The following is a 15,399-nucleotide window of genomic DNA, read 5'->3' as shown; positions in this document are numbered from 1 at the left end:
AGTGCTAACCACTGTGCCACCATTCCATCCTTGGAAAGATTAAAGCAAAATACTGCAGTTGCTGGAATCTGAAACAAAATTTGTCAATGCCATCCCTGTCAATTACAGCCCACCCTCAACAGTATAAATCTTGATCTATTTTTCTTGTCTTCAGCTCTGAGGAAGGGTCATCCTGACTCAAAACATTGGCTCTATTCTTTCGCCACAGATGCTGTCAGACCTGCTGAGATTTTCCAGCATGCTCTGTTTCAAATTCAATAGGAAAGGCTACCTAGAGGACTGAGTTACAATTTCTACTTTTGAAGGGGGAACACCTGTCTGAAGTCAACGTCCAAACTTGCTCTCCGGGTCTTTGAGGGAGTGGTAACGATGCCGCGCATGCGCTTCTTCCCGCTGGTGGCTGCGGCTGGGTAGTGGGGCGCGCATGCGCCTCGCCCTGACAGAGGCAGTGGCCCGAGAGGTGGGGCGCGCATGCGCCTCTCCCTGTCGGCGGCAGTGGCCGGGAGATGGGGCGCGCATGCGCCTCCCTGTCGGCGGCAGTGGCCAGGAGATAGGGCGCGCATGCGTCTCTCCCTGCCGGCAAGCTGCGGACACGTACCGGCCGCGGCCAGGAGGTGGGGGCGGCGCTCGAGGGGCGTCTGTTGGCCGGGCCGCGGCTTCGAGTGGCGTAGAAGCAGGGGGGTGGGGGTGCGATTAGGTTAGGCACGGCAATGGCATCCCGTCGGTGCTCGGGCGGCGCCTCCACAGGCACCATCACCTCGTCCTCTGGCGGCTCGGGGGAGCAGTCGGCGAGCCCGGTGCTTGCTCATCAGGAGCCGGCCAGGGAGCTGTTCGAGGGCTGCAGGAACGGGGATGTGGCCCGGGTGAGGAGGCTGCTGAGGGCGGACAATGTGAACGCCAGGGACACGGCTGGACGCAAATCCACCCCTTTGCATTTTGCTGCAGGTAAAATAAAACCGGGCTTTCCTCTCTTCCTCCCCCCCCCCCCCCCCAGGGCAGAGCCACCCAGGTGGGGCTGCATTGCTCAGCTTTGCTGCTCGGATACATTTTCCACCCCAGATGTGAAATTGCCATTTTCCTTTGTTTATGTTTTAAACTGCCTTCTCGTTTTGGCGTCGAGCAGAAGCTGTCTGTTTCGAACCCTAACCCTCCCCCGACAGCGGGAGTTACTGTCTGCAGAAGTTTTGAAATATATACAAAAGTAGTGTTTGTGGATGCTGCAATTTCTAAGCTGCAGCTGTTCATTGTTTTGCCATTCACGCCTCCTCTAGACGCATCTTTTCTTTCTTTATTCTTGTGCCATTGCCACTTCCTTTAGCCCTGAGCCTCAAACACTTACTATTTGATCCCTGCTCTCTTCCAGACGATTGCCTTTTGTTGTTTGTTTTTCTCACCCATCCCCCTCTCCAGTTGCTTATAACTATTTTTAACTTTCCCAATTTTGCTTAAAAATCAGAGACCTGAAATGTTAACTATATTTTTCTCTCTCTGCCTGACCTGACTGGTTTTAGTTTAGAGTATATTGATTGGTTTGGTATGTACTGTTGGATTCCATATCATTTATTTAGAGATTTTGTTCCCTCAGTTGTTAATATTTTCAAGAAGGGGAAAAAGTCCCCATGATGCAAACTGTTTATTTTTGCAAATATCCTTACATTTTGGATACATGGACCACAGTGGTTCAGTAAGGCAATTGGGATGGGCAATGAATGTTGACCTCAGAATATTGAGGGTGGCGGTAACATAGTGGCATTGTCACTGGACTAGTAATCCAGAGACCCGCAGTAATGGAGGTTTGGGTTCAAATCCCACCAAAATCTGAAATTAAGTCTAAAGATGACCATTGTTTGTCGTAAAAACTCATCTGCTTCACTAATAATGTCCTTCGGGGAAGGAAATCTGCCAACCCTATCTAGTGTGGCCTACATGTGACTCCAGATCCAAAGCAACGTGGTTGACGCCAGCAGTTCAAGGGCAACAAATGCTGACCCAGCTAGTAATGCCCACATCGAATGTGTAGAATAGAAAAAAGCCAGTGAGAGAGACATCCCATGAAGAAAATTAAAAGATTTTCAAATAGCCCTGCATTTTGATCAGAGGACGTGTGAATGCTGTATACAAGACAAGAAAACTTTAATCTGGTGTTGTTAAAACTCTTACTACAAGAAATAGAAACAGGAGTGGTCAGCATGCCCTTCAAACATGTCCCTCCATTCGATACGATCATGGCTGATATGGCGGCATCAATTCCTTTTTTGTTACATTTCCCCACAGCCCTCTACTCCATCTATCAAATATTTATCTACCTCCACTTTAAACTCTTCTAATGATCCAGCATCCACACCGTTTAGGGCGGAGAATTCCAGAGATTCACCACCCTCTGCAAGGAGCAATTTCTACGCACCTCAATTTTAAATGATCAGCTCTTTATCTTGTAGCTATGTCCCCTTGTTCAAGACTCTCCCACTAATGAAAACATCTCAACATCTACCCTGTGAAGCCCCCTCAGGACCTTGTATATTCATTCTTCTAAACTCCAAGGAATACAGACCCAAACTATTTAGTCTCTCTTGATAAGACAACCCTCTCATCCCAGGAATTAACCTAGTGAATCTCCTTTGCACTGCCTCCAATGATACTATATCCTTTTTAAGGTAAGTATTCCAAGTGAGGCCTCACCAACCCCTACACAAATGCAACAAAATCTCCCTATTTTTAAAATCTGACCCCTTTGCAATAAAGGTTAAAATGCTGTTTGCCGCCTTAACTACAAGTTGGACCTGCTTGCTAACTTTTTGTGATTTGTGCAATAGAACACCCAAGTCCCTCTGTACTTCACTCACCTGCAGTCTCTCTCCATTTAGATAATCTGTCTTTTGAATCCTCCTGCCAATGTGCATGACCTCACTTCCCCGCATCTATCTATATCCCATTGCAGAATCACAATATCCTGATCACAACCTGCCGTTCCACCTATCTTCGTATCATCGGCAAATTTGGAAACCTTACATTCTGTTCCTTCCTTCAGGTCATTAATGTAAATGACCAGTTGTGGGCCAAGAACTGATCCCTGCGGTACTCCACTGGTTGCATCTTTCCAGTCTAAAAAGAACCCATTTATTCCAATTCTCGGTTTTCAATCTGACAGCCAGGTTTTCAATCCATGCTGTCTCTCATCCTCCAATTTCATGGGTTTTTACTTTATGCACCAGCCTCTTTTGTGGCACCTTGTCAAATGGCTTTTGGAAATCTAAATGCCCTACAACACAGGTTCCCCTCTATCCATTCTTTCTGTTAAATCCTCAAAGAATTTGTTCAAATTTGTCAAACATAATTTACCTTTCATAAAACCATATTGACCAGGTTTAATTATATTCAGCTTTCCTAAATGATTAGCTATTTCTTCTTTGATTATTCTCTCCAGCATCTTGCCAATAATAGATATTAAAGTGACTGGCTATAGTCCCCTGCCTTCTGCCTTTCTCCGTTTTTGAACAAGGGCATCACATTGGCTGTTTTCCAATCTTCTGGTATTTTCCCAGAATTTAGCGAGTTATGAAAAATTTCGATCAACGGGTCCACTATCTCTGCAGCCACTTCCATTGAAACCCTAGCATGTAGTTCATCGGGTCCTGGTAACTTGTCTGTCTTTAGCCCCTTGAGTTTCTCTCATACTCTATGGAGTGTTGACATAAGGGCTTTTTGACGGCAGTACTTCGGTTCTCTCAATGTAAATCTCTTTGGAGTTTGGTGGATGATTGGACAGTCTAGTGAGCTTACTATATTGCCTGGGGAAAATTGCAGGTGGGTGGGGATCCAACTAATGTAGCAGGTGGGCTATTTGAGAAATGATGGAGGGGGAAGAAAATGCAAAACAGGAGATGTGGAAAGTGCAGCACCTCACATCACAAGTACTTCGCTGACATTGCAAGAGATATGCGAAAATACGCATCAGACCATTGGCCGATCTGTATCTGGTTCCACAGTGACTTGAGGCTTCAGTCTATACTTGGCACAGCCTTAGAATTGTAATTGACCACAGCCCTCGGTTTTATGCATTTAGATCCTTCCAGATATCTACAGGATGTGGTGAAGGGGCCAGTGAGGGCCTTTATTCAGCAAGCAACTGATCACATTTTTCATGTGACTTGAGAAATGGACCAGATTTGAAATATGGAGGAAAGGAAGGACATTAATGATCCACCCTCCACACCCTTTGGGGAAGAGAATCCTGCTTCTACAGGATTTTTGGATTCCACCGAATTCGGGGGGGGGCCATCAGTGAAACAATTTCCTTAACCCACAAAACTACACAAACAGAAAGGGCTGCCACTCCCTCAATGTTCAGGTGGTCTGCAATGGCTGGCTGTCCATCCTGTGCATGAAATCATAGATTCCCTACAATGCGGAAGGAGGCCTTTGGCCCACTGAACCTGCACCGACAACAATCCTACCCAGGCCCTATCCCCTACCCCACGTATTTACCCTGATAATCCCCTGACACACCAAGGGTCAATTTAGCATGGCCAATCAACCTAACCTGCACGTCTTTGGACTGAGAGGGGAAATCGGAGCGTCCGGAGGAAACCCACGCAGACATGGGGAGAATGTGCAAACTCTACACAGGCAGTCACCTGAGGCCGGAATTGAACCCGGGTCCCTGGCACTGTGAGGCAGCAGTGCCAGCCATTGTGCAGCCCGAAACTGTGCGACTTTCCTTATCTCAGATCCAAGGAGATTGAAGCCCAGTGAAAGGATGGATAATTGATAATGGATACCAGAAAAGAGTCAGTTGGATGTGTCTACTAATGTGTTTAACAGGATCATCTGATGTCGAGTCATTTTCAAATACCTGGACCAGTCTGGGATGTTTTCCAGTGCTCCCTGGAGAGCATACTGAGGATAGTTGTCCAGAGTACAACACATGGAGACAATGCTGTGATAGGTAAAGTAGCACATGAAGTTATATCGTGACAGATGAAGTGACCAGCTAGAGCCAAGAGATGACTAATATATATGTGAGGTGTTGCATAAAGAGGGTGGGGTCAACATAGCTTGTCATGCAAGCATTTAACCAGTGCACCCTACTGCAAAGTTTGTAACAAGAAGAAAGTGTCTCAATACTCTCCAATTTGAATGATAGGTTCTGAACCTTTCTTTAAAATAAAGTGCATATTTTTAGAAATTTGAACAGGAATAGATCTTCATTGAATATTAATCAAAGCTTGCAACAGTTCCTGGCACAGTTCAGCTAATGTAAATTGTAGCAATTGTCTAATTTTAATACCATTTTTTAGCTGCTTTTACGTTTTCTTTGGCAACAAAAAAACTTCAGAATCAAAGTATTCATGTAACCATCCACTTTCCGCTTATTCAATCTTCCAGCCAGGCTACCTTCCCATTTTTCTAACAAAGAAGTTGGTAGAGATCAGAATTAGGTTCAGCCATTCAGCATTCTCACTTGCCACGAGTGCCTGGTTGAGCACCTATGCCAACTGCTCCTGCGCCATCTTCCAGTAAAAGCAGAGCTGGAAAGATGGCCAACCTGATGAGTCATAGACCAGTAATTGATCTGTGCTGCTGACAGCATTATATTACTGGATGTGGGGGGGGGGGGGAAGAAACGAGAGGGGGGGAATGCAGAATTGCCTCATACAGCCTGACCTATATAGGTGGCGCTGAGTGTGCTATTGGTGCTGTAGCCAAAGTGGTGGTGATAGCATACATTTGGCCATGTCAAGAAGAAAGCCATCAGATCCTGCAAAGTCTGAGACTGGAAATCAAGTTATTCTTTACATATGGTCACTTAGCCTTAAACAGAATTCACTAATGTGCTCTCATTAATTTCTGCTATGGCAACCTACTACATGTTTCAATGCAGCAGTGATCACTTGGATTAGTTTCCCCCAATTCTGATATTGATTTGAGAATTACAGAAGCATTGGAAGGCGTGCCCACAAAAAACTCTGTCATTGCTGATGGATCTTGAGTCTTTCTACCCCTCTAATGTTCCATAAAAAGTCATAATTATGAAGGACTACAGCTATTAACTCATGGTGGCTGCTTTCAAGCTCTTCTTCCAAAGATGGCTTCCTTTGCCTAGAGTCTCCCCATTCCCCTAATTTATGATGCTGAAGAGGTCACCTGGCATAGGGGCACTCTCTTACCTTAGTGCATTGTGCCTTCGATGGCAGATGTATCACAGAAAGAGTGAAAGTAAGTTGCTTTGATTTTCCATTGGTTCTTCATCTAGCAGCTTTATATGGATAAGTTGCAAGAGGACAGAGCTTGCATTCCTGAGTCCGTTGGTTGTTTTCTTTCTCCTTCCATTGCAGATTATAACGAAACACCTTTGCATAATGGGTGAAATAAGGCTTGGGCCCGATCCGGAGATAACAGATGTACAGATCTCACTGGCTGTAGGTTCTTTTCTCCTTAGCTCTTAGCATCCACTAGCAGTTCCACCCCTTCTTGTAGGAGATGTAAGCTGAGGTTTGGGAGATGTGCAACTCTTGCACCCATCCCCCTCACTGTGTTGCTTGCCCCTCTCCTGGACATTGTGCACCACATTACCATATAAACACAAAAATAGAGAAAAGGCTTGCAAATTGGTCTTGGGAAGTGGGCTAACTGAAAATACTCCTGGTCTACATCTTCGGGACAGTTGGCATTTGCTGTAAATTTACTGATTGGTTAGTTCTTAAGGTGGAAATTACAAACTATGGAGTCGAGACTAAATCCTATTAGTTGGCAGGGATCTGAGATAATTTAAGGATATGGTTACTTGAATGTAATCAGGAATGTTCTCAGGTGGTTAAGCAAACATGCTGATCATATGTAACCTAAAACACAACTAATCAGGATGACAACGGTCGAGGCGCTGCAGGCTGTAAGGGGGAAGAAAGAGTAGGGCTGGATGCCAGAGAAGGAGGAAGTTATACCTTGTAAGAAGCAAGTGGAGATTGAGAGTGGGGGTGTGGTTTCGTGTGAAGAAGACAATAGAAAAATGCTGACGCATAGAGGAATCACGTGTTGGTGTAAACAGTAAAAAGGGTACTATATTGTAAACCCAGTCAGTGCAAAGGTTGGAGGGGAGAGGTTCTTGATTGTGCTTTAGTGTCTCTTGTCCTGCAGGGTTTTTCATGATAATTAAATAATTGTGCTGTCCGGCTACTACAGAGCAGCTAAGTCTGCTGTGCGTTCATCTCTTTCCCCCTTCCAATTCATTAGATAAGTACAACATCAATGTTCTACAATAGGTTATCCCAGAACATCACTTCCTTTGAGAATATTGATTTTTCTATTAAAGTCTCCCACTTGTGCCTTTTCTCCTGACCTCTATGTCTTCGGCATACCTGACAGTGTGGGGAGCAGAAACTTATAAATCGTCCCCACCACTTGTTCCTGGATATTTCTTTACCTTTGTGCTCATCTCTCAGCAAATGATTGGCTATCCTGATCTTTATTCACTTTCTTTGTCCACCAGCATCTGATTCCCCACCCCTTATTCTGCTGTGCTCAGGAGATCATTTATGATCGTAATGTTTGTCTAGTTACTTGAGAGATTTGCAATCCAGATCAAATAACCATTTTCTTGAATCGTCTGTCTGTTTTCACATCTAATGCAAAAGCAAATTACTGCAGGTGTTAGAATCTAAAACCAAAATAGAAAATGCTGGAAAATCTCAGCAGTTCTGGCAGCATCTGTAAGGAGAGAAAAGAGCTGATGTTTTGAGTCCAGATGACCCTCTGTCAAAGCAAGCTTCGAGAACAGCAAGGCAAAGCTATGACAAAGGGTCATCTGGACTCGAAACATCAGCTCTTTTCTCTCACAGATGCTGCCAGAACTGCTGAGATTTTCCAGCATTTTCTCTTTTGGTTTCTGTTTTCACATCTGTTTCATAACATTGAGTACATTGCATTTTTGTGCTCTGATCAAAGCCTTCAGATGTTCTAATTCAGTAACTATTTTCCTATATGTACAGCCTGAAAATTTCCATTCTTTGTGTGTTCAATCATGTGTCAAAAGTTGCACATTTTATGCAATCATGGTTCATGTCTGTTAATGTGACATGAGAAAATTTTGAGTACTTTCTCCTTAGTAAAGTTACCAAATTGCTGGCTTGTATGCTTTTGCCCCACTTGATGACAAGCCAGCAGTTCAAAAGCCACATAAAGCAAGCAATTTGGTACATTAAACACCTTTTGCAGCAATCAAGTTTTATTTTGCAGCTACTGTACATAAAGGCACAGTACCACAACAGATCAATGTACAAGATCTTCTCATGACCAGCATCTGAGGTCCCTCTAAATCATTGGTCTTGGAAAAAGATGTATAAACAGAAGCGTCAGACTCCATTTGCCATGTAAGATTTAACATCGCCTGATCAGTACTGCATCTTCAGTAGTTGTTTACCTGGACCTCTGCCTCATCTTTCGCCTTTTATGCTTCGGCCTGCGCATACGCTTCATCTGCCACTTTGCTCTCATGTCGGCAAGGATCTCAAAAACCCCAGAGCCAAAAGAGCAGCAATCTAATTGATGCACCTTTGCACAAATGAGCAGACAGAACTGCAAATCTTCCTAAGGCTTCTTTACTCTCTCAGCTGTTGATAATGTCTATATCAGGGAAAAGACTGAAGTGCCAACTGCAAGCCACACTTGTTAACATTTTCCTATTTGTTGTTGGGATGTGTGTGGTGATAAGGCCAATATTCGTTACCCATCCTAAATTGCCCTTGAGAAGTTACTGAGTTGGCTTCTTGAACTGCTGCTGTCCAGCAGGTGCAGGTACACCTGCACTGCTATTGGGGAGGGGTTTCCAGGGATTTGATCCAGTGATGGTGAAGGAATGGTGATTTATAGTTTCAAGTCAAGATGGTGAGAGACTTGGAAGGGGAGCTTGCAGTTGATGTTTTCATACATCTCCTGTCCTTGTCCTTGGTTTTAGAGGTTGCAGGTTTGGAAGGTACTATGGAACCATGGCAAGTGCTGCAGTGCATCTTGTAGATGGTACATAGGAATTAGGAGCAGAAGTAGGCAAATTCAGCCCTTCGAGCCTGCTCCACCTTTCCCTGGTCTCAAATCCACCTCTCCACTTGTTCCCTATATCCCTCTTTCCTTTTTTTAAAGAAATATGTCTATCTCCCTCTTGAAATCCTTCAATGATTCAGACTTCACTGCGCTATATTCACCACCCTCCTGTGAGAAGTAGTTCCTCCACATTGCTGTTGTTGATTAATTGAATATTTAATTTGAATAGGGTGCTGATCATGTAGGTTACTTCATTCTGGATGGTGTCAAACATAGAAACCCTACAGTGCAGAAGGAGGCCATTCGGCCCATCGAGTCTGCACCGACCACAATCCCACCCAGGCCCTCCTCCCACATATTTTACCCGCTAATCCCTCTAACCTATGCATCCCAGGACTCTAAGGGACAATTTTTAACCTGGCCAATCAACCTAACCCGCACATCTTTGGACTGTGGGAGGAAACCGGAGCACCCGGAGGAAACCCACGCAGACACGAGGAGAATGTGCAAACTCCACACAGACAGTGACCCGAGCCGGGAATCGAACCCGGGACCCTGGAGCTGTGAAGCAGCAGTGCTAACCACTGTGCTACCGTGCCGCCAACGTTTTATGTTGTTGGGCTGCACTCATCCAGGCAATCATATTCCTAACTTCTGCATTGTAGATGTTGGACAGGCTTTGGAGTCAGCAGGTGAGCTATTCACTGCAGAATTCCAAGCCTTTGACCTGGCCTTGTAGCCCCAGTATTTATGTGGCTGATCCAATTAAATTTCTGGTCAATGGTAACCCCTAGGATGTTAATGGTGGAGGATTTTGTGATGGTAATGACTTTGAATGTCAAGAGGAAATGGTTAGGTTCTCTCTGGTTGGAGAAAGTCTTGCCTGGCACTTAAGTGGCAAGGAATATTTGCCACGTTTCGGTCTAAGCCTGAATGTTGACCCAGTCTTGCTGCCTGTGGACACAGGCTACTTCATTATCTGAGGAGGCAAATATCAGTAGTGAACATATTGGAAAATTAAAGTTACGATTTTGTTGATTCTCTTGGATAAATCTGAGAAACCTATGCTCCAGAACTGGTGCAAAGTGAAACCATGGCATGTTTTTGGTCAGACCTTTAGGAGATAGCAGCAGAGGCATGGTTTTTCCAGCTTTGTGAGGAATTGGCGACCATTTTCAGTTAATGCATTCTTGAGTGAAATTCAGGCTGCATGTGACCTCAAACAAAAATGCATTTTGTAAAAGAAAGGTTCTACGGGAGATGCTTTACATTGTTAGCACAATGTAATTTGCGAGAGAGGGACAATTGCTACTGGAATCACTTGAATACAATTCTGTATTTTTCAGTTAATTATTTTTTAAATTGTAAGATTCTTCCTCATTATTAAGCACCAGAGTGACATTGAAATAGAGTTAAAAGTAGGTATTTTATGCCACAGGTATTCACTAGAAAGATAGTCAAGACCATTGGGATATTGGAAAACTTTAGTCAGGTCGCAGGTAGAATTTAAGTACTTACAGATTTATTGCGGATTTTTTCAAAAAGGTATCTTTTTGTATGTAAAATGCAAAAATGATTATAAAACATCAGACCCATAGTGGTCTGCTACGTCTGATCTAACTAAGGCTAGATATACATTGAATGTACCTTTCCGACCTTCCTTATGCACGGCATCATTCATTATCTTCTGATGTGGCAATCCATGTTTTAGCTTTTGGTAACAAATGATCTTGATAATTATATTTTCTCTTTACATTATAGTTATCCCTTGTTTAGCATTATAGCGTGTTCCTGAAAAACAGTGTGCTAACAGAAATTGTTTTCCCGTAAGAAACCATATAAGGGTGGGGTTCTGTTCTTGACCTGTAGTTTTTGCAGTAAAAATGGCCTTGAACTTTAACTTGGCCCAAAAATCATCTTACCAACTTCTGATGACTTGCTCTTTCTGAGTGACTTCCTGCTCGCCGCAAACCCCTCATCCCCCTCACTTGTTGCCTCCCTCCAGCATGCTGTCTGCTTCCGTTGTAAGCCATCACGAGGAATGGGGCGCTTGGATGATGAGCAGTGAGAGGGTGGAAGGAAGCGAGAGTAGCTGGGAATGGGAGGATCAAGGAGGGAAGTTCGGTACAGGAAGGTTGGCAGCTGGGCTGCAGGAAAGACAAATGTGGGCCACAATGACCCCGCGACCATCTAGTGAATGTTGGTGTATGCTGTGGACATATTCTACTAAGGACTTTATGTCCAGAATGAGACTGATTTTTGCGAATGTACCAACCATTTCAATATAAAGATCCTAGAAATGAAGGTTGACATCAGAGTTGATGATAAAGCTAAGTTTGATTTTTAGAAAATGTACTAGAGTTAGCCTGAGCTACAGTTCGTTGAACATCACCCTACTTACAAATTGAGCTAAATGCAGACACTCATTAAGTTGAGGCAACAGTCATCAGCAACAAAAAATGCTGGAAAATCTCAGCAGGTCTGACAGCATCTGTGGAGAGAAAATAGCTAATGTTTTGAGTCTGGATGACTCTTAGCAATTTATTTTTCAGAGTCTGCAATGGATGCCTTTTGCATCCTTCACAAAACTGGAGTTTCTATTACTGATGGTGAATTTGCCAAAGTATGCCTGCACAGTGTTTTCAGCACCTCACATTTTGAGGGTGGTAGTAACACTGATCACATAAATGTGGGTATAGGAACGAAACAAATGCTTACAATGAGACAGAAGACTCTGCACGTTCTTTTGAAGAAATTTCTACTTGTGAATTTGTCCTTTGAGCTTAAGCCTATATTTAAGAACATAAAGATTTGAATACAAGCAATGGACATGTATCCATGTAGGTTCTCTGCAAGAGGAACTCAACTACTCGTATTCATTATAAAACTCTGCAAATGTTTTCTGTCTGGTGCTTATCCAGTTCCCCTTTGAAAGTTACAATTGAATCTGCTTCAATCACACCTTCCGACAGCGTACTCTAGATTCTAACTACTTGCCTTTGAAGAGAAAAGTTTTGCCTCGAATTGCTAAATCACCTTAAATTGGTGACCTCTGGTCCTCAACCCTTCCAACAATGGAACAGTTTCTATCTCTGCTCTATCAAATCCCAGCCTTCTCTGATGAGAACCCAACTTCTCCAATCTCTCCACATAGCTGAAGTCCATCATCCTGGGAACATTTCTCGAATTTTTTCTGTATCCTGTTTAAAGTCTTCACATCATTCTTAAAGTGATCCTAAATACCTTTTTAACCACTCTCCTCAACTTTCCTGTCAGCTTTAAGCATTTGTGCTCTCAAACCCCCAGGTCTGTGTGTTCTGCACCACCCTTAGAATTTAACCCTTTATATTGTTTCTACTGCTTTACCCTACCAGAGTGTGTGCCTATAAGAGACTTTTGTATTCCTTTTATGCGTAATGAGCGGCAGACATCTTTCCTCTTTCAATTTTTTTTTCAAAACATGCAAATATTTGAAAGCTGATAAAACCTTTAACGTGAGTGACAAATTAAGGAAACCAATGGACAATTAAAGCCTCATCAACTTCCCTTGAGAAAGGGTGTGGATGCTATGTTAAAGGCAGAGTGAGTGATGTGAAGAGAGGATGACATTTTCCACCAGTAGTTCAGAGATTGGGATAGTGATTTGAGTTGAGGAGTAATAGAAAAGATTTGAGGGACATTAGGGCAAGGGGCTATGGAAAAGTGCGTTTGTTAGGGAGGGATAACATTGGCATATTCCAGAAGCCTCCACCAAAACGTGCAGCTTGCACATTTAGAGAGAGGAAAAAGAGCAACGTGACAGCAGAGAAACTATATTTGCATTGCACAGCTTATCTACATGTTAATAAAATCATCTACTCTGTCATACCTTCCATTTTCCTATGTAAACTATAGCCTGCCAGAGCATTGTTTCAGCTTTTGTCAAATCGGTAATGATTTACATTTTGCCATTTGTTTACATTACCTACTTAAAGGGAGAGTTCAGAACAATCTATCACCTGCTCAAACAGCAATCTCCAGAATCTCCTTTCCTGCTAACCATCTGAGACTTCTCCATTCCCTACCTGACTGACCATTCTTTTCACCTTTCCCTGCTGCTTTCAGCTCCTCTCCTCCCTGTATCTTGGTGCATCTCTGGGAGCTATTTTTCACTAGTGTCAGCCATGTCTTAATCTCTTGCCAGTTAGTCGTTTCCTTCTCCACTGCAGCTAATGTCATCTTCACACAAATATCCTTTTGTCCCTCTCCCTGGTGCCTGCTCCTTTTTGTAAAATACTCGCGGCCCTCCTGCCACTGTTCCTGCACCATCAATGTCATTAATACCAGCCGTTTCCCTCGCTTGTTCTCAGCCACACTTCAAAAGTCCATACCTGGCCTTAACAGTGAATCGGTTTTTGAAGTACAGAACAAGCTTAAATAATAAATGGCTTACCTGCTGCTTTAGAAAAGGTCTTCCAAAAAGTCACTCCCAGGCCTTAACCCTAAAGAAAGGGTAAAGGATGTTTGGTAATCTTAATTTTGAATTTATCAAACCATAATGTTTAAATTAGAAATTACCATAGCTATCAATTTAAAATGCATTATTTCTGAAGGTGGTTTTTGTAAGTTTTCTTCATCCTACATAGGAACTTGCCTACAGTTTGGGTTTTTAATTTTGCTTTCATAAATCAACAATTTAAAATTAAATGAACTTTAAGAAAATAATGATTAGCTATTTAGGTTTAACTTTGACTTGTGCTACATTGTTGCATCAGTTCAAATTTGTTTTGCCAAATGTTTTAACTTCTGAAATTATTAGTCTAACAAAATATACTTGTGAAATTTGTTTTTCACTTGTAAAATATCTTTCTGATACATGCTTAATTGAGACTTGTTGTCCAACAAACGTTAAAAGAAAAATAATCAAAGGTTTAAACAAAGGGTACTGTTAGATGATTACTTCAGGGTACCTTAAATGTGATTACTGTGATAATTTATGATTATACATCAATCCCTCTAGGATTTGGACGGAAGAATGTAGTTGAATTTTTGCTTCAGAGTGGTGCCAATGTCCATGCAAGAGACGATGGAGGCCTTATTCCTCTGCATAATGCCTGTTCATTTGGTCATGCAGAAGTTGTAAATCTGTTGCTCTGTCATGGCGCTGATTCTAATGCTCGAGATAATTGGAACTACACCCCTCTCCATGAAGCTGCTATCAAAGGCAAAATTGACGTATGCATAGGTAGGCTTTACTGCAACTTTCTTCATTACGAGAGGAGTTTATTAGGTATGTTTTTCTTTTCTATGTTTCGACAGTCGTTTCATGAAAGTTATTCTTTTATAACTATATGCAGGTAACAGTAAGAAGTCTCACAACACCAGGTTCAAGACCAACAGGTTTATTTGGTAGCACAAGCTTTCGGAGCGCTGTTTCTTCAAGGAGCAGCGCTCCAAAAGCTCATGCTACCAAATAAACTTGTTGGACTTTAACCTGGTGTTGTGAGACTTCTTACTGTGCCCATCCCAGTCCAACGCCGGCATCTCCACATCATATATGCAGGTAAAGAAGAAGGTGGTTGTAATTGTGTCTTTGGATGTCAATAAAATCCAGGTCTTTAAATTCTTTGTTCTTGACACTTGCCATTAGCAACATTAATTTGTTTTAATAAAGCATGATTCAGTAATTCATATTCTCACCAAATAATTTTTTCAAAAGTTGTATTTCTAGCATTTAGCATTGAATATTTGTTTGTCCATTCTGCATATATTCATAATTCCAGATGCTGCAAAAAATTCATTGTCCAAATGCTGTGGAATGTTTTAAATTTACTGGTCAGGATTTGTGATAAACTAGTTAATGTTTTTGGGGTTTGAGGGCTTCCAACTCTGGATGCAACAGCAACCACCCTGGACTAGGCTCACTATGGTGGCCTGCTTAGGCAGCAGGCTTTCGTGACTCTGGGAAGTTTATTCTGCAGTTGTTGCTGGCTGTTGCTTACGAACCGAACAAAAATATGGGAAACATTTTCTAAGGAGGTAATGATAATGATAAAAGGAAAATGGTAGATATGCTATGCTGTTTTTAAAAAATCTGTATGTTTCCATTACCTATTGGCAGATAAATGCTAATTTTGCCTAGACGCAGTGGTTTAGAACTCCCTTCACTCCACGATGATTATTGTTTGATGTTGAGGTAGCATATACCTGGTATATACCTTTTAATGAAGTGGTCTGTAAAAGTAATTTTTTAAAGTGGATCTAACTATAAGATTGGTTAAAAGTGTACTGTTCATTTGAAAACTTTTTTGAAGCACTACGAAGGTAACTTGAATATGTAGCATAGTGGAATGTACACATTATTTAGAAGTCAGTAAGTTGTGTCCC

General features: G+C 42.5%; 1 protein-coding gene across 6 annotated transcripts in view; it reads left to right on the top strand.

The window, feature by feature from the left end:
• Window positions 1-575: 575 nt before the first annotated feature.
• The window catches only part of LOC144500511 (poly [ADP-ribose] polymerase tankyrase-2), a 75,331-nt gene continuing 60,507 nt past the window's right edge, over window positions 576-15,399 (top strand). For 4 of the 6 annotated variants that reach the window (XR_013498985.1, XR_013498984.1, XM_078223552.1 and 1 more), the window contains exons 1-2: window positions 576-945; window positions 14,033-14,257. Coding sequence is in view for 4 of the 6 variants with exons in the window: in XM_078223552.1 (XP_078079678.1) it covers window positions 711-945; window positions 14,033-14,257 (460 nt within the window). In the remaining 2 variants the exon portion in view is untranslated. The remainder of the gene's footprint in view (window positions 946-14,032; window positions 14,258-15,399) is intronic. The other 2 variants (XM_078223554.1, XM_078223553.1) reach the window with 1 other exon arrangement.

The sequence above is a fragment of the Mustelus asterias genome, chromosome 11, assembly GCF_964213995.1.
Source record: "Mustelus asterias chromosome 11, sMusAst1.hap1.1, whole genome shotgun sequence".
In the NCBI taxonomy this organism is placed as follows: Eukaryota; Metazoa; Chordata; class Chondrichthyes; order Carcharhiniformes; family Triakidae; genus Mustelus; species Mustelus asterias.
This window is presented reverse-complemented; position numbering and strand designations above follow the sequence as displayed.